Source organism: Ruditapes philippinarum, unplaced genomic scaffold (genome assembly GCF_026571515.1).
Source record: "Ruditapes philippinarum isolate M1 unplaced genomic scaffold, ASM2657151v2 ctg2880_1_1_1_1, whole genome shotgun sequence".
In the NCBI taxonomy this organism is placed as follows: domain Eukaryota; kingdom Metazoa; phylum Mollusca; class Bivalvia; order Venerida; family Veneridae; genus Ruditapes; species Ruditapes philippinarum.
The window spans coordinates 88,320-112,359 of NW_026858783.1; the positions used below are offsets into that span (position 1 = coordinate 88,320).

At 34.0% G+C, this 24,040-nt stretch overlaps 2 protein-coding genes across 3 annotated transcripts in view; both read right to left on the reverse strand.

Annotated features, from left to right (window-relative positions):
* Window positions 1-24,040, reverse strand: part of LOC132754269 (uncharacterized) — an 88,003-nt gene that overhangs the window by 5,310 nt on the left and 58,653 nt on the right. The window contains exons 6-7 of the mRNA XM_060744885.1: window positions 13,814-16,524; window positions 11,224-11,327 (exon numbers count right to left, since the gene is read on the reverse strand). Coding sequence (XP_060600868.1) covers window positions 14,090-16,524 — 2,435 coding nt within the window. The 3' untranslated portion in view covers window positions 11,224-11,327; window positions 13,814-14,089. The remainder of the gene's footprint in view (window positions 1-11,223; window positions 11,328-13,813; window positions 16,525-24,040) is intronic.
* On the reverse strand, window positions 4,907-6,595 carry LOC132754268 (uncharacterized). Of its 2 annotated transcripts, none has more exons than XR_009629055.1 (4): window positions 6,537-6,595; window positions 5,925-5,984; window positions 5,294-5,477; window positions 4,907-5,065 (listed from the first exon to the last, which is right to left on the reverse strand). XR_009629055.1 is itself a non-coding variant. In XM_060744884.1 (4 exons), exons 1-4 carry the CDS (start codon window positions 6,165-6,167, stop codon window positions 5,034-5,036), a joined length of 309 nt encoding a protein of 102 aa, XP_060600867.1. In that variant the 5' UTR covers window positions 6,168-6,328; the 3' UTR covers window positions 4,907-5,033. The 2 variants fall into 2 exon arrangements, 1 of the variants encoding a protein (XP_060600867.1); XM_060744884.1 differs by lacking the exon at window positions 6,537-6,595 and adding an exon at window positions 6,135-6,328.

Below are 24,040 nucleotides of genomic sequence, written 5' to 3' on the forward strand. Positions count from 1 at the left end.
AAGACCGTTTAAAGTGAAATCAGAGTCATTTTTCTATGACGCGCCTATAGTTTAACGCTAACATTTAGCACGTCTTTACACTATGTTTGTATAACGCTAATGACGTCACATCAAAATGTATGCATGGCCGTACAATACCATATTTACGGAGTCGCAAAATCGGCACTGGTGTGTGATAATATATAGAGGATATTGAATGAGTGTAAGTTTAATACTGAATTTATTGCACGAGTTGAATAAAATTATATTATGCGAGCTTCTGGCGAGCATAATATTAATTTATTCAACGAGTGCAATAAATTCAGTAATGAACTTACACGAATTTAATATTCTATTTATCACATACCCAAAATAAAGGCCGTTTAAAGTGAAATAAGAGTCATTTTTCATTGACGCGCTTGTAGTATAACGCTAACATTTAGCGCGTCTTTACACTATGTTTGTATAACGCTAATGACGTCACGTCAAAATATATGCACGGTCGTGCAATACCATATTTACGGAGTCGCAAAATCGGCACGGGTGTGTGATAAAATGCTTTATCACACACTGGTGCCAATTTTGCCACTCCGTAAATATGGTATTGCACATCTGTGCATATAATTGACATGACGTCATTAGCGTTATACAAACATTGTGTAAAGTCACACTTTAAATATGCAGCCTGACTGGGACTTGAGCCAGGGACCCCTTGAATACGGTGTCGAAGCTGACTACCGGCTAAGCTATCAGTCCGCTTGCATACTCCTTCCCTCAATAGTGAACAGTTCTTAGCTGTAGAAATGAAAAAATCAGTTTTACAGTACAGTGTTTTTTTCCTCTACTTTGGGAATGGTGCCGGTACCAGACTGATTGGGAAAAAATGCATTATTTTGACTGAAATTGGGATTTTTTTTAAGCATTTTTCAGCTAGAAATAAGATTAGTCATCATGAATATAGATAGCTAACAGCTTCCACTGTCCAGGGAGAACTTTTGAGTGGTGATTCATATGAATATGTTGAATTTAAATGATTTCAGAGAAATCACTTGGCCTTGTGGTTATTTTGAACAGCCATTTTGGGAATTTAAACATTGGAAATTGGGAATTTTAATGTCTATTTTCTATTGGGAACAGTACCGTTTTAGGGTAGTAGTTAGATAAAGAAAAAAACACTGCAGTATCCTTTTTGTGATTCCTGGGATATACCATGCCAGTAATGGTCCCCTGACAGGGAAGGGAACACTTCCTTACTGATATTGGATCTGAACACCTCAGTGTCTGCATTATAGGACATTTGCCATACCTTTTTTTATTTTTTAATGAAATTTGAAGGATTTTTTTCCATATCAATCAAACAGATGTAATTGTTACTCAATATTATAGTAATATGTTGCCTTACTAACTTAGTTTCATTTCCTAGGAGGTATAATAAGGTAAAATTACCCCCATTTTTAAAGAATTGTAATGTATTTGCTTGAACAAATAGGCATCATAGAAAATATACCCTATCTTTCTTCATTGTCAATATAATTCAATGGGGTTTTCTTATTTTAGTCAATTAGATGTAGTTGTACTTGATAGTATAGCATTATTTGGCTTTACTTGACCAGAAGGTTATAACTAGGTAAACTTACCCAAATTTTCAATGATTTAGTGTGGTAAAGTTATTAATAAGGCATTATAGAAAGTTAGCCATTATTTCTTAATTTTCAATGAAATTTTTTGGGATTTTCTTATATAAGTCAATTTGATGTAGGTATTACTTAATATAATAATACTATGTTGCTAAACTAACTTTGATTCATTTACCATGAGGTTATAATCAGGTAATATTACTCCCATTTTTAATGAATTAGTGTGTAAGCTTGTATAGTTATACATAATAGGAAATAAGCCATAATTTTTTTAATATTCAATGTAATTTATTGAGATATTCTTACTTTAATCAATTAGATATGCTTGTTAATTAATATAATAGATTTATGTTGCACTTATAATTCTGTTTCATGTCCTAGGCTGTTATAATAAGGTAAAAATCCCCATTTTGTAGTGAATTTAAGTGTTCTATCTTAAGCTACAGTCTCACTTACATCCCGGCAGAGCCCCGGTAGACGTCCAGGGTGATCCAGGAACGACCGGGAAAAACCGGGGTACATCCGTAACTCTGTCGGCAACGTCCTGGATGATCCGGGAACATCCGGCATTCGACCCCGGATGGAATAAAATATTTAATATCACCGGGGTGGTCCGGGATGATCCGGGAAGGTATAGCTTTGCCGGCATCATCCTTAGCTCTGCCGGGAACGACCGTGGTGATACCGGGAAAGCACCGTAGCTCTGCCGGCACAAACCGGGGATGATCCGGGGTATGATATAGCCGGTAGAGCTACTGTAGAGCCCCGGTATATGCCGGCAGAGCCCAGGTAACTACAGGCAGAGCCCCGGAGGATAAAGGTAGAGCTACAGTTGATCCTGGCAGAGCCCCGGCAAAGCCCGGATCATTTCAAGAAAATAAGGACAATTTGTGATGATTGAACTTGTTTGTATTAAAAGCCTTCCCATTTCCCTTCTATCCAGTATTGCATAAGGATTTTTCAGAAAATCATCATGAATTACTATTCTGGAACAATAGATATTAAATTAAATAAAAATTATTTATCAAAGTTATCATTTTCGGGCGTTTTCAATCCACCAGGGTTCTACCGGGGCTCTTCCTGGATCGTCCTGGGCTCTGCCTGGATCGACCGGGGCTCTGCCTGTGTCAACCGGGGCTCTTCCGGCGTCATCCGGGAATGACCGGGGAAGCACAGGCATGAACTGTAGCTTCACCTGGGCTCTGCCCGGATGATCCGGAGCGCATCCTGGGTGGTTAGTAGGGAACTACCGTAGTGCTGCTGTGGTAAGTGTGACCGCAACAATAATTTCATCCCGGATCGTCCCGGATCATCCCGGTAACTTACCCGGATGGTCCTGGGCTCTGCCGGGAGTAAGTGAGACCGAGGCTTTAAGACAGTAAAGTATCTCAGGAAATTTGCAATAACTCTTATATTTTGTAATGAAATTTGGTGGAACTTCCTTACTTTAGTCAATTAGATACGTTTGTTAATTAATATGATAGATTAATGTTCCTCTTATAGCTTTGTTTAAATTCCAAGGCTCTTATAATTAGGTAAAATTTTCATATTTTGTAGTGATTTAGTGCATTATCTTGGATATTTAGGCATCTTAGGAGATTTGCCATAATTCTCATATTTTGAAATGAAATTTGTTAGGACTACCTTATTTTAGTCAATTAAATATGTTTGTATATTAATATAAAAGATTTATGTTATATAAAAAATTCTGTATCATTTCCTAAGAGGTTAAGTTTAAGGTAAAATTACCCGGTGTATCAACATTTTATGTGGCACTGCTTTCTTTAATAGTTGGGGTCCACATGGAATTTACTATAACATTTATATTTTTCATGGACAATAATATTGAAATCTTCTTTTTTAAGTCATCTAATTAAAGCTTTTAATTAATAAAGTTTATTTGGATTGAGTTATCAATTACATTACTTTTCATAGGGATCTTGTATTAAGCTCTTTTTAATGAACTGACCTACCTATGAAGCATAAAATTGATATTGTAGGAAAATTAAAATTACAATCAATTGAAATTGTACAGGTCCCAAAAGATATAAGTATGCAAAATGGGTTTTTGTAAAGTTAAATAAATACAAAAATATTAGGTGATATTTAGGTATATTATAGTTAAAATTTTATCAGTTTTGAGGTTATAACTTACTTGAGGGAAGTTAAACAAGTGACTTGGGACTACAGCATACCTAGCTGAGAAAAATCTTCAAAGAATTATATGGTTATATATGGATAGGTTATATACTTTTAAGTTAGCAAAGGGCGACACAGGCTCATCTCGGGTATCTTAAAGGGGTATTATGTTAAGTAATGATTACGGATTGATAAATCTTTAAAGTGATTTTAGATAATATACAGAATAAAAATAAAAAAAAGCTATATATGTTTATCAAAGTGGGTTATAATATGGACCTCATATAAGATTAAGATATATTTGAGCCGGGTCACGATAAAACCAACATAATAGGTTTGCGACCAGCATTGATCCAGACCAGCCTGCGCATCTGTTCGCTAACAGTGTCTCTACTTGATATACAGTTTGTAAGTGAACAGCATGGATCCTGATCAGACTGCGGGGATATGCAGGCTGGTCTGGATCCATGCTGGTCGCCATACCACTATGTTGGTTTTGTCGTGACGCGGCTCATTTAACTTTTAACATGTAAACACTGAACTGGATCAGGAAACAACCCGTCCCTAGATTTGCCACTAAAATGCCACCCTTTTCAATGGTGGAGTATTTAGACAATTTTCCACCAATAATGCCACCAAAACGCCACCCAAATCATGAAAATGGTGAAAAATTTGAGCAGGACTGATGTTATATAATTTTCCAGTTAATTCCACCTTTTTTACACTAAATGCCACCAATGAGTGGAAAATTGGTGGAGTATTTAGACAAACTTTCACCATAATGCCACCATTATGCCACCTTAGGGTGGCAAACTCATTTTCCACTAGATGCCACTTGTTTCCACTTATTGCCACCATAATGGTGGAAAATTGGTGGAGTATTTAGACAAATTTCCACCATTATGCCACCATTGAGTGGCAAACTTATTTTCCACCAAATGCCACTTATTTCCACCTTTTGCCACCATAAGGGTGGAAAATTGGTGGAGTATTTAGACACTTTTCCACCATTTTGCCACCAGATAGTGGCAAATTCAGTTTCCACTAAATGCCACCTATTTTCACCCTTTCAGAAATTTTCCACCTTGTGGGTGGCAATAGCTGGAAACTGCTTGAAAGTCACCCTGTACCCTAAATTGGAAACAAACAAATTTTAAAAATAATCCTTTTTAATGTTTCCATATGAAATTATATATTGTCTCAAAAAATAGCAAAACATTAGTCCATTTATTTTCTTCAGTTTATCTTGCTATTCCTGGACGGTTTGAGTTCAGTCCTTTAGGTTGTCGGCAACTTTTTGAGCGCACAATCTAAAACAAAAAAAATTATGAATGATTAATACAATAATTAAAAACATAAGCTTACATTTTTATATGACTATTGGATATTTCTATATTCAATTTGAGTGCATAGATATGATTAAAACACTTTAAAAAACAGCACTGCAGACGTGGAAGAATCAGACTTTTCTTATTTACTCCAAGGCAGAAAATATACGCAGAATCAAAAATGATATTTTCATTCAGTTCATTAGTTACCTTCCAAGAACTTAAGTTTTGCCTTGTCTGCACAAGAAGGTCTGGCGTCAGACTCTCTGTTCCCTTTCCTCATACCAAACAATGAGCGGCCTTTAATCTCTTCTATATTGAATAGCATTCTGAAGAGCTTTGCTGTACCTTTCTCTTTTGAGGCATATGGCTTCAGTTCTGCCATCACTTGGTCCTAAAATATGATTAACAATATCAAATAAGTAAAAACAGAAAATGATTTTATCAATATCTAATATGTAAAGACAGAAAATGAAACACTTTTATAAGACCTTGGTATATGTATACAACTCTAAAATTTTAAAATAAGAAAGAAATAAAGAAATACAACACATCAACACCAGTGCAGGTTGAGTAATTAATAATTTTCCAGTTTCAGTTCTTAACGAACCTTCATCAGGATAAATATTTGATAAAGTTTTCAAGCTAAAATGTACAAAAACTCTAAAATTTGTAAAACAAAATGTAAATGCAAATTAAAGTGTCATAAAGAGTTTGAATTAAAGTAGGTTTGTAAATAGTGACTAATAGCTATATTTATCAAGAACTGAAAAGTGTCTTATTGGGTACTGTGACACTTCTTTCCTATTAATTCTAAAATAACTTTGAATTAACAAGATACCTTTGTAAAGCCACTGAAGATCAAATGTGTTGCTCCAGGCTGCTCCTCATTGCTTTGTGTCTGCAAAATAATAATTCTTATTTAATGCTGTTTCTGTTATGAACTGTCATTCTCCTAATAGCATGTTACTCTAGACTGTCTAGTTATGGTTATATAATTATCTACTGCACCATGAAATCTGAATTACAACAATGAAGGAATGAAACTTACTAATAAATCAGTTACTGTTAATCTGCTCCACATGTGACACACAAGGAAAATTGTTTATAGCATGAAAGTTGTAGTAATAGGTACCTCAGGTTATCTATAGTTTGATTGATGTAATATTGTACATAATGATATTGTACTTACTGATTAATTTCTATAATTTTTTTCTCAAACTTAAAATTTCTAACATATTTTATTTAAGAAATGATGAAGATCTTCCTACATTCTTTATATTCCTACATTCTTTATATGTACATTGTACATGCAGCTTTCTTTTTAGTCGAGTTACAAACAAAACAAATATAAAACACAATTTTATACAATACCACTTCATATTTTTACTGTCAAAAAACTAAACAGTTTCTGCATAAATAACAATAATTATTGTATGTAAAAGTTGTTTACCTGAAACTTTGACTGGGAGTGATTCTGCTGTTTATCTTCTTGTCTACATATTCACACTTAAGTTAAAACTTCTCATTTCTATTTAACACACCTGGGACATATATCCCAGACCACACTAATAAGACTTTAAATGTTTTCTTTGAGAAATCAAAAATATGCACCCTTACATTTTAAACAAAATATCTCCAGAATTGCTACAATATCAATAATTTCCTTTGTGTTTGCAAGCTTTAACTGACCTCAATTCCTTTGAATTCAAACTTTACAACGGTGTAACTGCATGGACAGTCCATTATAATTTTAAATTTGTGAGGGATTTTCCAAAAACCATAGCACCCATCATTTTATTTTTTACATTCATTTGAATGTATAACTATATCTAATACCTAAATAGATTGAGTAGAAATAAGCTTTTGAAAGATAATTTAGCATGCTATTTTAAGACAAATTCTACATAAAAACATGTATAATGTTGCCTCTCCCAAAATAATCAAATGGAACATTCTGGTCAGCATGAGTAAACTATTACCCCCATTCATAGATTACTAGATAAGAGGGCAGTAGTTTTTATCAGATCTGAGATGTATGCTGTGTTGTTAAATCTTAGAGGATGCAGTATTTACTAGCTAGTATTTACTTATCCTGATTGTAAGAAATTTATCAGACATTAATGACTTATTTACTTTTTCACACATTAATTTTTACAAATAGATTTAAAGCCTCTGAAAGCATAGCACAAAAGATGTTAGAGACCAATAATTTTAAACTCCACATATAACTAAATCTCATTTATGAGAAGTTACAATGCCAAGGAACCATAACTTTTTATTTGCATGATTTGGGGTTTATTGCATTTTTTACTTCTCTATGCTTAATTTTTGTCTTGATCATTAAGCTTAAAAAGTACTGGAGATATTAATTTGAAACTTCACAGATATAGATCTTTTTGAGTAATGTGCTGTGTTTAAGAACCATAACTCTTTGCATACTTTTGGAGTTATTGCCCTTTGCATTTTTCACTTTAATTCTTGTTAGCATTACATAAAAAGTGTTAGTACTCACCAGATATCAGTTTAAAGTAATATTGAAGAGACAATTTATTATGTCAATTAGAAGAAAAGACAAAAGTCAAACTTTATTCAAGATTGACATTAAATATCATAGAAGAAGCAACAAACTTTATGCAGAGATATGCATTTTCTGGGCATAGAAGAACATTTCAACTATTTAATTAATGTACAGATTATAAAAAAGAACAAAGTACACTTTAAAAGCCGTAATTTTATTTTACAAGCATAGAATGGAACATAAACATTTTGACTTGAAAGTCAAACTTTACATCCCTAAAGAAAAGTACTGCCATAAAAAATGGGAAGTTAAGTAACCCCATACTTTTCTAATTTTTCCTGATCATAATTATATGTGTTTAACGCCTGGAAAAGTGATTTTAGACGTCCAATTTCTGTGTCTTTTCCTGCTACATTACAGCTGGAATTATCATACGTTACTGTGAGGCAGTGACTTTTGTATCAGAATTGTGTTCATGGCATTCTAGTATGTTTAAGAAATATGAGTTTCTGATAAAATTTCTAACTGTTCAACTTCAATAAATTATATTTTTGATAAAAAGTTCACTTGATGCTTTGGTAGAGTACAAACTATAAACAGATTTTTTTTCAGTTTGGAGCTTTGACTTAAATAAATCTTAAAACCCTGCAATGCACAATTATTAGATTTCTCAGTTTTTTCCACCAATTTTATACAACCCAGAAAATTGTTTAAGAGTTTCCCTTTTCGACTAAAAGTTATTCACAAAATTTTCTAAGTTTTTTTCCACTATTTTGCCACCCAGAAAATAGTTAGAGTTTCACTTTTCCACTAAAAGCCACTCATTTTCCACCTTCAAAATAAATTAAGTTTCATTTTTCACCAATTTCCACCCTTTTGCCACCATAAAAAAAGTCTATGTTCAAATTTCCACTCAATGCCACCTAAATGCCACCAAAGGATAGTGGCATTTGGTGGCAATTTTGCCACTACAGTGGAAAAAGAGTGGAATTTTGTCATTTTCCAGTTAATGCCACCTTTTTTACACTTATGCCACCCTTTTCAGTGGAAATAGCTGGCAAGTAGTGGCAAATCTAGGGACGGGAAGGATTGACAATTTTATTAAGATTGCTAAAATAATAATTGTAACTGTTTTTTATTGTACATAATAGGAATATTGCTATATCATTGTATTCTCTTTGTTTGATTGGACTGGTTGAAATTCATAGAAATCCCTAATCAAGGTATCATTATTTAACAAAACATATATTTATTAAATATCACAAGTAATAACAATACATCAATATGACTGTCAGACAGATCTTGAAACAATTTAATAAAGGGCTTTAAAAGCCCAGGCCACATACAAAAATAGTAGTCTATGCTTTGATAATGAGCTGACAGATAGGGGAATTTTGTAAAGGGTGGCTTAGCCTGTCTGTTGTGATTACATGTCTAAAAAGTACATCATGGTATATTTTAGCCACCATAGAATTTATCTAGAAAAAAATATAGCAATTTTTATTTGTACAAAAATATAGAAATAGTACAATGTATGATTAGTAAAATGTTTTCACTATACATGTACAAATAATGAAACTATTAACAAATGTCGTACAGCGCGGTACGGTATTTAGAGGGTCACGGGTTCGAGTCCATGTCAGGATTCACTTTTTTCTCAGCCTGTGACTGATATAACATTTGTATAGCCCAGGTAGAAATTAAATCACAATGCTAATTAAGTAACCCTGGGAAATTCGAAGAAATATTTGCATACACAGTAGGTTTATAACGATTCAGTATTTTAACAAGTAAAACGTTGTAAGCGGCCGAATAGCTCGGAGGAACTCAAGAGCCGCGGAATGGTATTCCGAGTGTCAGGGGTTCGAGTCTCTGCCAGGCTGTTACATATCAATATAAATCTGTCAAGAAAAATAGGGAGGAACTGTCTAAAATAATTAATCACCCTAAAATAGGATTCGGATTGGGTTCGGAAGTCTTTGATGAAAAGTCAGGAGATGAACTTGTAAAGGGGGTGGGGTGCGAGTCTGATTACCATCATTTGATGTCTGACGAACCTCATATCTAATATATATTGGTACGCATATAAACACGTTTTTGCTGAATTTAATATCAAAAATGTTGCAATTAATTAGTAACTAAATCTTATATGCGTATGTAAACTAGGATTAAAACTAATTAATCTTCGGCGTAAAGCATGTAGAAATCTGACCAGTATTCACCGCGAGGTCACAAACTTTAAAACTTTAATGTAAACATCACAATAATACTTCTTTATATAATATTTCTATTCTTTGACAGGGACACAGAGCATCTCTTACATGTTTAAAAAACAAGAAATTTACATAATATATCTATCTAAGATATTCTTTTTACTTCTGAAATAGTAACAGACGCAAAAACACGGTACTTAGACGAACGCAGACGCACGCTAAATAAGAAAACGCACGCTTTCAGACGCACGATAAACGAAAAAAAACGATACACGGAAAACGAAAAACGTTAAACGCTTGAAAACGATACACGCTTGAGAAAGCGTTTCAGCAAACGCACGTTGCACGCTATACGCACGCACGTTACACGAAAAACGGACGCACGAAAAACGCTATTTTTGACAACCGAAACGTTCACCCTACTGTATAAGTCTCCTTCATTTGTAAACATAGTTGCCATAAAGAGATAGAAATATGGATAGAATATACTGAAATTGCCCTCTATATGGATCATTATATGTCCACGACCTGACATATGAGTAGAACCACAAACCTTCCGTAAGTAAATTGAATTAAATACTACATCTTCCGCCGGCCAGCTGAAATGAATTTTTTTGCATATTAGCTGGAATACAAGTAGAACTACGGACCATCTGTATGCAAACTGAATTGAATTATTTAGGTATGAACTGGACTATCTGAGTAGAGTCAGTCAACTTAAGGGGAATAATATAGGCATGAGCTGACAAGTTCAGAGAGGAACCTCAGACCTTCCGTGAAGGAACTGAATTGGAAAAATACACCTTCCCCAAGCCAGCTGAATTGATTTTTTTAAGCATAAGCTGGTATCCGAGTAGAACCACAACCAACTGAATTTAATCATTTAGTCACGAGCTGATATCTAAGAAGAACCACCGTCTTTTTTCAGTCATATGAATTAAACTTTTTGACATCCGTTTAAGAGGCACGAGATGATATCCGAGTACAGCCGGCCAATTGAGTAAAAATATAGGCATGTCATGACATCACAGTATAAACCTCGGGCCTGCTGTAAACCAGGTGGGCATAATAGCTGACATTTGAGTAGAACCAATGCCTGTTGTCAGCTAAGTGAATTTAACTATTTGGCTTAAGCTGATATACTAGTAGAACCACGGACCTTTCGTAAGATAACTAGTAAATGCTTTGTTTAAGAGGTATTAAACTCAGATGGTACTGAAACTCGGCTTACAAAACTTGGCGTAAAATTTATTATATTTTTCAACAATTTCCCTAAAAATCGTCCGTTTATAAATTTGTTGAAAGAAGCAATTGTCTTTTGCATGGAAGCTGTCTTCGATATTTTATTTTACTATCTTTATTGGATTTAATTGATCTGTCAATCATAAATATAATTTAAGGCTTACCTTGTCAACAAAGGAACATGGTATTTTATTTTTGTTGTTCGAAATAATCTATAACTACACAATCCTAATTCTGCATCACAAAGATCTTTGTTGATCTAAGGCCGCTGAAACGAGAAATAAGACACAAGATTAACGCATATCTTATTAATGGGGAAATTTTGCAGAACAATGTTTCATTCTAATGTAGTCAAATGTTTGTGAACAAGAGGGTCATGATGACCCTTATGTCGCTCACCTGATTATAAAGACTCTAACTGACATGGAGCAATTATTTTTGCAAGTTATGAATGAAAAGCAGATATTAATTCTTATCTTAAGCTGATAATTAATCACAAAGTTCATATTTGCATCTGAAATATATTTGAAAACAGAGGTTGCTATGAAAAGTAAATGGTAGTTAGTATGTCATTAGTTGCTATAGAAGTTAAAGGGACTCCACTGAGGTTTAAAAGGATAAAAAACATAATTTGAATTTCTTACATAAATCAGATGGGGCACTTTAAACAGAAATATATGCAAAGATTATAAGTTAAGAATAATACTTTGAAATAAATTGAAAATCGTAATTTTTATGCTTTTTTTAGACTGATTTGAGTGAAAAGCGTTTAAACACTTTTCATTTTGGGTCATTTTTTCAAAATTTGAATAATTATTCTGGAAAGACGAAGTGCGCCAATGATCTGAAATTTTGCACAAAGATTAGTAGTCTTAACCTACATCAAATAGTAAATTTATCTGGAAAAAATATTTTCAGTCCCATCATGACAAAAAGTCCTCAGTGGAGCCACTTTAAGGGTTGCTAAAGTATTAAAATAGCAATGGTCGTTTGGAAAGGTTCATTTATAAACATTTAAGGAAAATCGATGACCCTTAGATTGGGGCCAATATCGACCCGGATTCTATAATTTGAACTTGCTAGAATTCACAAGACAATAGTTCATGCCAATAGTTCAAAAGCTTAAGTCTCGATGGATTTATAGAAGTTGATTATTTTAGTCTTAACTATAAAAATGCATACGCGTATGTAAAATAAAAAAAATCTAAGACCACTTTCGGCTGGTTCAATTGAGACCTCCAGGACTACAATTTGAACAAACTTAATAGTGGTCCACAAAACAATATTTCATGCAAATTAAATATCTAAGCTTTATCCTTATGATTTTAGAGAATAAGGTATCAATTTTGGCTTGACTACATACATATTAAGACAATCTACATCCCCAATGCAAACCAGGGAAATTTTGCCCCCAAACTATAATTTGTATAAACTTATTTGAGGAACACTAGACTATGTTTCATGCAAAACACCTAAGCTTTAGGCCCTTGTGAATTGAAATGATCTGTAAAGTTATACGTGTAAATAAAAAATCTATGACCTTTAATGAATCCCCCCTTTAATCCAACAGCTAAAATGTAACAAACTTGACTGATTTCAACTAGAGTATGAGTCTCGACAAATATTTAAGATTAAACCTTCATTGTATAAGGGGAGAATATCTAAAATGTTACCCATATACATTTAAGGAAAATCTAAGACCCCCCTCCCCCGTTTTTCAAACATTGACCCCAGGACTATAATTTAAACATACTTGGTAGAGGTAAACTAGACAATGTTTAATGCAAAGTACCTTAGGCTAAGGTACATTTTAATAGCTTTAGTATTGATCGATTTAGAAAAGATGACATTTTAATCATAAGAAAAAAAAAGAAAAAAATTGCCCCCCCCTCTCGCCACTAGGCTGGGTCAGTTTAGACCCTAGGGCTCACTATTAGTTTGACATAGTCATACAAGGAGTTGTCTGGACAATATTCCATGTAAAATATCTTAGCTTTAGACTTAACGCTTTTAGAGTATCAGATTATTTTTATTTTTACTATATATAATACATATATGAGCCGTGTCATGACAAAACCAACATAATGGGTTTGCGACCAGCATGGATCCAGACCAACCTGCGCATTCGCGCAGTCTGATCAGGATCCATGCTGTTCGCTGGTCTGGATCCATGCTGGTCGCAAACGCACTATGTTGGTTTTGTCGTGACACGGCTCATATGGAAAAGCTAAAACCTATTACCCCCATACCTGGCCAATTAAAACCCCAAGTCTATACTGGTATAAACTTTATCACTTAATAGCGTTCACTGCACAATGTTTCATGGCAAATACTAAATATTAAACCTTTAAGAAAACTAGTTGACAGGTCAGCATTTAATGTTATTAAAGGAGACACTTAATTAATTAATAATTTAAAGAGTCTGGCAATTAATGTTACAAAAAGATAAAAATCTAACAAGAACAATATTTCCAAAAATAAGAAAAGAAAAACAATCTTAATTTTTAAAGTAATAAAATGTATATAGCCTATGTTTAAAAAGTACTTTTTTATATACAAAATCTATTTCAGGAACAAAAATATTCATGGTAAAAATATTAATTAAAAAGTTGATTTATTTATATCAAATTTATTTTCAAGTAAAAGTTAATAACAGATTATTGTTCACTGTTAATAATCTATTTCAGTTCTTACAAATGCAATTGTATATTAAAAAAAAAGACAGAAAAAAACATTCAATATAAAATCACTTACCTGTGAAATATTTCCATATCCTAATCCAACTTTTATATCCATTAAATTCCGTAAAAACTTCTTTGAATTATTTCTATTAATTAAATCTGTTTATTTATAATCAATTGTCACTTAATTTATAATTGAAAACGGACATACATGTATGTCCTTATTAAAGACTATATTATGGTTTGTAGAGCCGCCATTTTGTTTCTAAGTGTCCATATTTAAATTGTTTTAATCATTTAAAATTATTGAAGTCATTTCTTCAGTTTATTATACAATGTTTTTTCTTGTCTATTCTTTGCTTGGTTTTATTGTTTTGAACTCAAATGTTCCCCACCAGCCGCTGTCTTGTATCACATGAAAAGTTTGTGATCTCCGAATATTTTCTCTAACACGGTCATATTCTGTTTCCGGTTTAATGTAGTTCATCACTACTGTAACTGACTGCGGCAGATTTTCAAGCACGGTAATAAAGTTCTGTAAACTTCTTGCAGACATTTCTATAAACCACAACTCCACACGTTCAATATTCACCATGTTACGTGACAGTAACAATGAAGTTTCATCTAGATTGATGCTCCACAACGTAACATTAACTAATGACTGTGTTGATATATTTAATTGTAGCCTCCCAGGTAACAACCGCAAGTGTAACTTTGATAGAGTTGAATGTTGAGACAAGTCCAAGTTCCATCTCTTATAATCATGGCGGCGGTAGCGGCCATGTTCTTTACAGTCTAACTCGTGCAATGTTAACTCTTTCATTGATTTTTGACCGGAGATAAAATTGAAAATTGTTTCCAGTATTTTGTGAGATAACGTGAAGAATCTTATATATAAATATTGTAAGTTTTGACATCGCGCCATGTTTTCATTCAGATTTTCTTCATCATTTGTCCATGTACCATTCCACAAAGTAACGTACTGTAAACTGGGAAACAATATCCGACTTATCTTAGTCTCCTCCTTCTTCCTGTCACCAATATAGAAAAGTTTCTGTATATGACTGAGATCTGTGAGAGAGAATAAATCTATAATTTCACGTAAACTGCTGGAAGTAGACATGATGCTTATTTCAAGTGATTTTATGTTGGTTTTATTTTGTTTTAACAAACGTTGTAACTGTTTACTGTGCACCTCGGTTTTCTCTTCAATGAAGAAATCTTGTAAACAAAATTGAATATTTTCACTTTCAGGCATTTCTTGTAAACACGACATGAACATTTTCTGTATGTTATACAATGGAGTATTGTAGAAGCCCTTGACACCTGTCCTAGTTCTATAGCCGCGTGTTTTCTCGTCTTCATTTATCACAGACATCAAATCTTTTGATATTGCACACACCAGGTCAGCATTCATTTTACTTATAAATTCACAAATTTTTGACATGTCCAGGATGTCTTGAACATTTGTACATTTTTCTACAACAGTTTTCTGAGCGTCACTTTGAGAACTTATAAATATGGCGGCAAAGAATTCTTGCACTGTTTTGTGAGAAAACGATACTTTACTAAACTTTTTTCTGGCTGTTTTAGATGTACTTTCTGACAACATTCCTGAGTGAAGGGTGAATTTAATCTCGTCTTGCGCGATATATTTTCTTGCAATTGATCCATCAAATACTAGCGTGTTTTCTTTTGTTTCATTGAATAATGTATAATAAGCTAATTTCCCTATATGCATCAGGAGTGAGTAGTATTTCGTACAGTTGTCATATTCAGCAAAGCATTCTGGAATGTCACTGGAAGAAAGTTCCGGTGATTGTGGAAGCTCACCGTGGATCTGAATCGTTCTCGATAAAAGAAGTTCGACTATATTTATATAAAGATCACATTTTGAATCACCTATTTGAACACCCTCGCACCATAAACAGGTTGTATATATTAAAAGTAGAGGCACAAAAGCAAGTTCGTGGTTTTCTCTCTGACTGATTGCCTCTATGAACTGTATGACGTCACTATCTAATGCATCTTTATTCGGGTGAGACTTCCATCTTTGTAATATCCTTCCTATAAGTGTGACCGCCGAGTCTCCACTTAGTTGTGTTAGTTCTACCCTTTTTCCTAATTGACATGAATTTAGATCCAAAACACCTAATTTCCATGGTCGCGTGGTTGTCAGTATTGTACACTTTTTTCGGTAATTTCTGTGCGGGATCGATCGGGGCGATTTGTAACATTTCTTGTCGGGGTGAGTCCATTCATCCAGTCCATCAAGAATAATTATGCATTTCTCATTCTTCAAAATTTTAAGCAGGATATCTTTGGAAAGCGTTTCTTCAAGACCCAAATTTGAAATAATCTTTTCAAATATGAGCTCATCTATAGAGCACAAATCGTCCGAATCTCGCAATAAGACTAGGAATAAGAAATCAAATTCTTGCATACAGTCTACATCATCCTTTAACAAAAGTTCATTTAAGTCTTTATCCGGGCAATGAGCTTGACACCACACGTTAGCCAGATACTTTGAAAATGCAGTTTTCCCGAGTCCAGCATCAGCGAGTACATATATTTCTCGATTTTCTATATTTTTAGTTTTGAACAACCCCGATAATGATTCAACTGGTATTTTTTCATCATTTCTGTTCGATGTTGAGACTTTTGAGCTCAGTTCCGGTCTGATATAGAAAGAAGCTAACGGAGTGTCTTTCTCTTCAAAAAGAGGCGACAGGAAAATTTTACTGTGTCTTGTTTTGTAGAATTCAAAGAGACCATCTTTAACTTCTGAAATATATAAAGAAACACACGTATAAATACTAATGAAATTTAAATAAATTAATTAAAAGAACAGATGGAAAACTGTATAAATATTTTAAGGTTTTTATTTGTTATTAAATACAAATCCTCAATGAGTGTATAAATTTAAGCTTTGCATCAATGTACTTTAATATTGAAATGACCAAGCAATTCTAATCATTACGAATATTTTAACCAAATTTAGACTGTCAATTAACTATCTGAATAGAAAAAGGAAGGCACGATAATATTCCAAGAGAAATAGAAAATGTCGAAATTGTCCACTAAATTTGTTTCTACAACATAATATGAGCCGTGTCATGACAAAACCAACATAATTGGTTTGCGACCAGCATTGATCCAGACCAGCCTGCGCATCTGCGCAGTCTGATCAGGATCCACGCTGTTTGCTATCAGCTTATCTACTTGTAATAGTATTTGTAAGCGAACAGCATGGATCCTGATCAGACTGCGCGGATGTGCAGGCTGGTCTAGATCCATGCTGGTCGCAAACCCATTATATTGGTTTTGTCGTGACGGGGCTCATATCATTTCTCATTAATATGCAATTTACATAGATGTTTATTAAACCATATTTTGTAGATGGACTACAATGTAGAAATTCGAAACACTAATGACAATGACAAATATCAAAACAATTAATAATCTGGCAAGTAATTGGTATTATGCACATTTAAAAATGACATAAGTTTAGATTTTACCCTTATAGTATCCATAAACACGACAACAAATGCTTAGTAGATATAACGGCTATGTAATCTTAGAAATATAAAGATTTGCCGTTCAATTGCTAAATAATGATATAGTGCAACGGTAACCAATATCTTTCTACTTCCTTTAAGTACATTTGTTTCTTACATGTACTATAATTATTTTTATGCAAATTCTGTTACAACTTTTATTTATAAGATCTTGTCAATAATACTTCTAGGCTAACTTACCGTACAGTAACTTAAAACATCTTACAACACACAGGATTTGAATTCTGTGGCTATAAAGATTATTTAACACTTTTATGTTGAAAAAAATATATGTTAAATGAATAAATAAAAATCTACTTGTAACAAACAATGTCACGGATATGAACCGTTTTTCAATTAAACAATATTGGCGCAACATGCTTATTAAAACATTTGTGACTATCAGTAATATAATTATTTCATGTTTTTTTCTTTTAAATAAATAGAAAAAAGTCAAAATATGTTTCATTTCGTTAAAAACAAAAAAGAAGAACAAATCAATCACATAAAAACATGTTTAGACTGTTTTGTTAATTTTTACATTTCATTCAGTTATATTAATTTTCATAATGTCAAAGTAACTATGTTGTGTATAACCTTTGCAGTGTTCCTTGATATAATCTACCAGTGCTGACTTTGTATCAAGAATCACTTTTACACTACCGATTGAATTTATATAAATTTATAAAGATGATTTGAGCCGCGTCATGACAAAACCAACGTAATGCGTTTTCGACCAACATGGATCCAGACCAGCATGCGCATCCACGCAGTCTGATCAGGATCCATGCTGTTCGCTTATTAACCCTATTACAAGTAGTGAAACTGATAGCCTGATTAGACTGCGCAGATGCGCAGGCTGGTCAGGATCCATGCTGGTCGCAAACCCACTATGTTAGTTTTGTCATGACACGGCTCATTTGTTTTTATATAACATGATAACAGTATTTATTCTCCACGATATTCTATATAAAGAGGACAATCACAGATTAAGTCGCTCACCTGAAAACCATTGCAATGTTTATACAAATTCCAAAATTAGTTTGATTTATAATGAATGGACATACGTAGCAACTTCGATCGAATGGATAAGATTTGAACAATCACGGCGTGTGTTACTGACAATAAAGCCAAAAAAGAAAATATGTACTAACTATACTAAAAAAAAAATTGAAATAATATGAAACACTTAACAACTTTGTTTGTCAAACATTTATCATATGTTAATGTTACGGCACCTTTATATACATGTATTTCAAATCAGAGGAGGAAAATAAATCATTGAATTCTCTTATTCATGCCTTCATAATACTGCTGCTTGTACACGGCATTGAAAGGTAATTTAAAGGATAGAAAATAATACTGATAATGTTTAAGTTTATTGTTTAATACACAGACACTTGGGAGTCAGACCCAGATTTAAGGGGCCCCGATCTGTCCCCACGAGTGTCTGTCTATGATTATATCAATGGTCAATGTCTCACTCTACGGGAATAGTGTATTTTAGGGCTACCATTTGGGCGAAATGCGACACAATTTCCCTACTTAAGGAATTTATTTTCTTGCTATTTCTTAAAAAGAAAACAACAAAAAAGAACAACAACCCCATCAAAAAGAGATTTTTTACTTTTTCATAAGAGTGGAACGGACAGGGACACTGTCGTTTGAAAACAAAATGGTATTGATCCACAATTGACATTTCTATCTTTATACATACAGAAATTTCATATATCCCCTAATTCCCCCCTGTTTGTGTGCATGCCACTATTCCATTGAATTTTGAGGGACAATCTGACCGTAAATTACCGACTCCATATGTCTAACAATTCTTAGTAGCTCCATACACTGATCCGAAAGAACACTCCAAATATTTAGAACAGAGTTACTATTAACTAAGCATTTGTCCGGCATTATAGATTACATGTGATAGATAAAATCAATCAAGTCATTATCAACAGTATCCGTTTTGTGAATGGAAAAGAAATATGTAAATTCATTTAAAAGTTAAGTTATAAATAATAAATAGAGAAAAATACAACAAATTCTTACCAAGAAATTATTGGAAAAAAAAAGAAAAAAAAACAACAAATTCCTGGTTAATTATTCTCGTCTGGAGCCGTACTAAATGAACTGCAACTGACATAATTTAATGACTATTTCATATGAAGAGATAACTGTCATTAGTTCTATTTAAAGATTATTAACTCATATGGCGCGAAAATATTATTAAATGGCGCGAAAAAAAGCTTAAGGCTATCGCATTAACGCAACAGTGCAAAAAAGGTAAAAATCGGTCGAATTCTAAAACTTTCCCCCGCATTACCCCTCGGACTGGGACTAGAATTATAATAAACCTTGAATGAGTTATATGTATATTCCATTTTCCGTCGGCGAACTTCTGTCATAATTAGTCAGTGCAGAGATAATAACACTTCGCAAATGTTTTATTTTCTCCTATAACTAAATGCCCCGAAAAAAACAACAAAGGGCTTATTCTATATATCGTATGAGACAGAATTTCATGATAGTAAGTTGAAAAAATGTCAAGTTTTAATTATTCATTAAACTTAAGAATGTTTATAATATTAAATGTCAAAATGAGGAAAAATGGAAATGTTGAAGGGTCGGTTTGTTTGAGCCTGTTTTTGAACGTTAGTGGTGAATGCCGGGCAACATTAATGCCCTTCAGCACATCTTTAGTCTGAGCTCAGCAGTTAGACTTAATTCGTATTTAGAACCGTTTTCAAGGTTTTTACATTTCGCAATGATTCCATGCATGCAATCGTCCGTTCAAAGGAAAAATTCAAACAATTTTTTTTCAAATATGTATTTTTTCTGATATAAAACAAAACAGAAATATGTAAACTAGAGACAATATTTTTAATTATATAGATTAATACATTTTAAACTCCCAAGATAATTGAGTAAAAACTGTTGTTAGGAAAATAAGAAAAACATATATCAAACATACAACATAAGCCTAGGTCACAAATAAGAAAATGCCGCCGGGCGGCGTCTGTTTCTCCAAGAAATCGCAATATCGGCCGGCGTCTGTCCGGCGGCACTGACTATCGGACGGCAGCAGCTGAAAATTTTGCTCATCGGGCGGGCGCCTTCGAGTTTTAAGTAATACTTAAAAGCTAACGGCGGCCGGACGATAATTTTTGGGGTCACTGAGTATAAATATCATCGAGCGGACATCGTTCGGTCGCCGGGCGGCGACCGGGCGATGATTTTTTTGATCGGGCGATTTTTTGTTCTACTAAACAGCGTCCGATTTAAAAGGCGTCCGGGCGGACATCGGCCGGGCCCCGCCCGGTGCATGAATAAAGACAAGTAGTCAAACGATTATCGCCCGGTACCCGGACGATTCATGTACAGGCACCGGGCGGTCATCGTTTTGTCATCCGGCGACCGAGCTGCTGTGTTTGTTGTAATTTCAGCTTGAAGAAGCTGTAATTGCCTCAAAAATATATTTGTGAATTTCTTTTGAATACTAGTAAACATGAATTTTTTCTTCAATGTCCATGCGAATGTCTGATTGATTTTCGCCTTCTACGGCCTCGAAACTGGTCTTTGGGACTCGTTGTCAACAACACGGACCAACTCCTTGGCCTTCCCCTTGGCTTTGGCAGCTGACTTCTTTGCTGGCATAATTACAACTAGCTGATTTATCTAGGATGTCATTAAATGTAAAGTCATTGTCGCCCGGCGCCCGCGCGGCAACCATGCGATTCACTTTTAAATCGTACAGGCGCCGAACGGACATCGGGCGGTGACCGCCGATTCCGTTCAATTCTTTCTGTAAAATCTACTCGGCAAAAATCGCCCGACGACTGTTTCATTCATGACCACGCAAGGTATCAGATTTAAAATCGCCCGGCGTCCACGACATAAAAAAATCTGCCGATTTTATAAAAATCGTTTAATCGGACGGTGCCCGTTTTATTTGTGACCTAGGCATATACGTAACGACTATACAAGTACAATCTCTTAACGAAAATTCACTAGAAAATATGCAGTTGAATTATCTCAAAATTAATGGTGAATTGGATCTATACGTCAATTGATGCGCGTCAAATGTTAATTCTAATACGATTCACAATATTCCCCTGTCAAAAAGATATGATTATCACATGGTATATGCACAACATAAAAACGAAAGCTTACACGTCATACGATGTCATATATGACGTCAATTAACCAAATGACGTCAGGTAAATGCTTTTACGCTCAATGTACATGATGTAGTTCAACACATTTTTATCAATTCTTTATTTTATTAGCATGTTAGAATGGAAATAGATATATTTTGTTCTTGCATTATAGTATAATAATGAACGGTATATTGTTCAAATGCTTTATAATTAATGACGAAGACATATCGACTTCATGATTATATCCATGCGCTTTTGATTCATTATTCTACTCAAAATTGATATCTTTTTCCTAATTAATACTTTCCCCTTGTCTCGAAGACAGACAATTATAAATAAACAACACGACATATATATTGAAATAACTCAAAACGGTATAGAATCTACTAATTTCTTTTTTAATGGGTTTAACGTCGCACCAACACAGTAATAGATCATATGGCAACTTCCCAGCTTTACTGGTGAAGGAAAACCTCAGGTTCCCCGCTGTACATTATTTCAGGCACAGACGGGCACCTGAGTAGAACTACCAACGTTCCATAAGCTAGCTTGATATACTGTGGTGTGTGAGGCAAGTGATTTGATGTCAACGACCTTAACCACTCGGCCACCGGCGCCTCTACAAATATCTAATCTCTTTCAAAATGTTACTGGGCAGGAACCAGTTTCCGGACAATACCGGTACAGTAATCATTTCTAGCTGGATATATACAAAATGAATACACTGTATATGACATAGCTGTATCTCCGTATTAAATATTTAAAAGAGGCTATTTGATACATGTACCTATTTCACCGTGTATATCCAGTAACGCCGGAATGTTCAAATAACGCACAATTCGTGCAATAAGTAATGCAGAATTGTGAAATCAATGGCGGATACATAACAGGATTTCAAACGCGGTAAGTATACTAGCCAATATATTTTTTATAATTAATCAAACTGGAAAAAGGGAATAGCCGCAATTGGCTGCGAAGACAAGCTTCGTTATCCCTCATGAGGGTTATTTCCACGAAATCGCTAACTATTCAATATCATTCGAGAAAATGATGGCTTGACCACCGTTTTGAGCGTGATTCTGTCTTTTTGTCGACTTTTATTAGTACAACAATGCATATTATACCGTATAATTTCGATTTTCGATAGGCAGATGACATTAACTAAATTTCTGGTGGCATAGAAAATTAAAAATATACGCTGATAAAAAGGGATTTAATCCGTTTTTATTCATTAATCATCTCGTTTCCACGACTTATTGACTCGTAGCAACGACATATTATCTCGTGCGCACCACTTAATTATCTCGTTCCCACGACTTAGTAACTCGTGGCCACGACACAATATCTCGTGCACACAACTTTGTAATTCATGGCCAAGACATAGTATCTCGTGTGCACAAGATACATAAAAACTCACGAATAACAACTCGATCTGTGCCACCGTTAAAAAGCGTCAGCCTTGCAACATTTAATGACAAGTGCGACATAAAACGGCGATGACACATTCAACATGATAACAACATCTTCCACGCTATTGGCTTACCTTTATTACAATTGTATCGAACTAAAGAACTAACATTATACCTCGTGTAACTTTAAATTTATATATTTTAGCTTTCGTATTACATCAAAATCTGAAATTTGTAGGAGTTGAAGGAGATGCCGACTGTTATTATAAGCCGGCGCTAGAGGGTGTGAAAGATGTTGCACTTTTTCATTGGTCATTATGTTCAGACTCTGGCATTTTGATGTAATTTTGTTGTTTTTAATGCTTCCGAGGGATCGGTTTTTACTAGATATTCAAAAGTCAAAACTAAATAAATAAAATAAAACAATAAACAGAAAAAAACGAAACCATAATGGTGAACTGTCGACAGAAATATTATCGTTTATTCACCATTTTGGTGTCGTTATTTTTACGCTTTTTTTTCGTTTTCGTTTTATTTTCGTTGTTTAAGTTATGTCTGCTCCGCGATGGCCCCAACCGGACACCGTAGTGAAACTTGTATTTGCTCTCATTGAAATGTTGTTCAGCTAGCGAATAGAGTGTTTGTTCCTGACTTACGTATGCAAGACCTTTTGGCTAGGAATCCAGGTCTGTAAGGCAAGCATTGTCCTTTACAAATTGACATTGTCTTGTCTGAAGTGACAAATAAGTCACAGTGGTCATGTTTTTTTATGTATGAAAATCCAGATTCATATTAATTTCTGTAAATTTATTAAATACTATGTTATAGATTCTGATGGCAGTGATGATTTCTAGTTTACTACCAGGTAAGCGTCCGACATTTCCAGCTAAATAATATATATTTCACTCTGAGATACAAGTTAAGGTAGGCTTTAAAGTAAACTTACATCATATACACAGAGCACAAAAATATGTCATATAATGTAATATGTATATAAAAATGCGTTACGAATACATCATCACTAAGTAGCAAAATATCGCTTTCTTGGCTGATTCTAACATTTTTCCATTCATTATGGTATGTGAATAGTTGAAATAGACGTTTTAAAATGCATTTTGGTAGGCGATAAGCTTGATCATCAAGCGTTTTGTCCGGTCTATACCGGAATATGGTATTT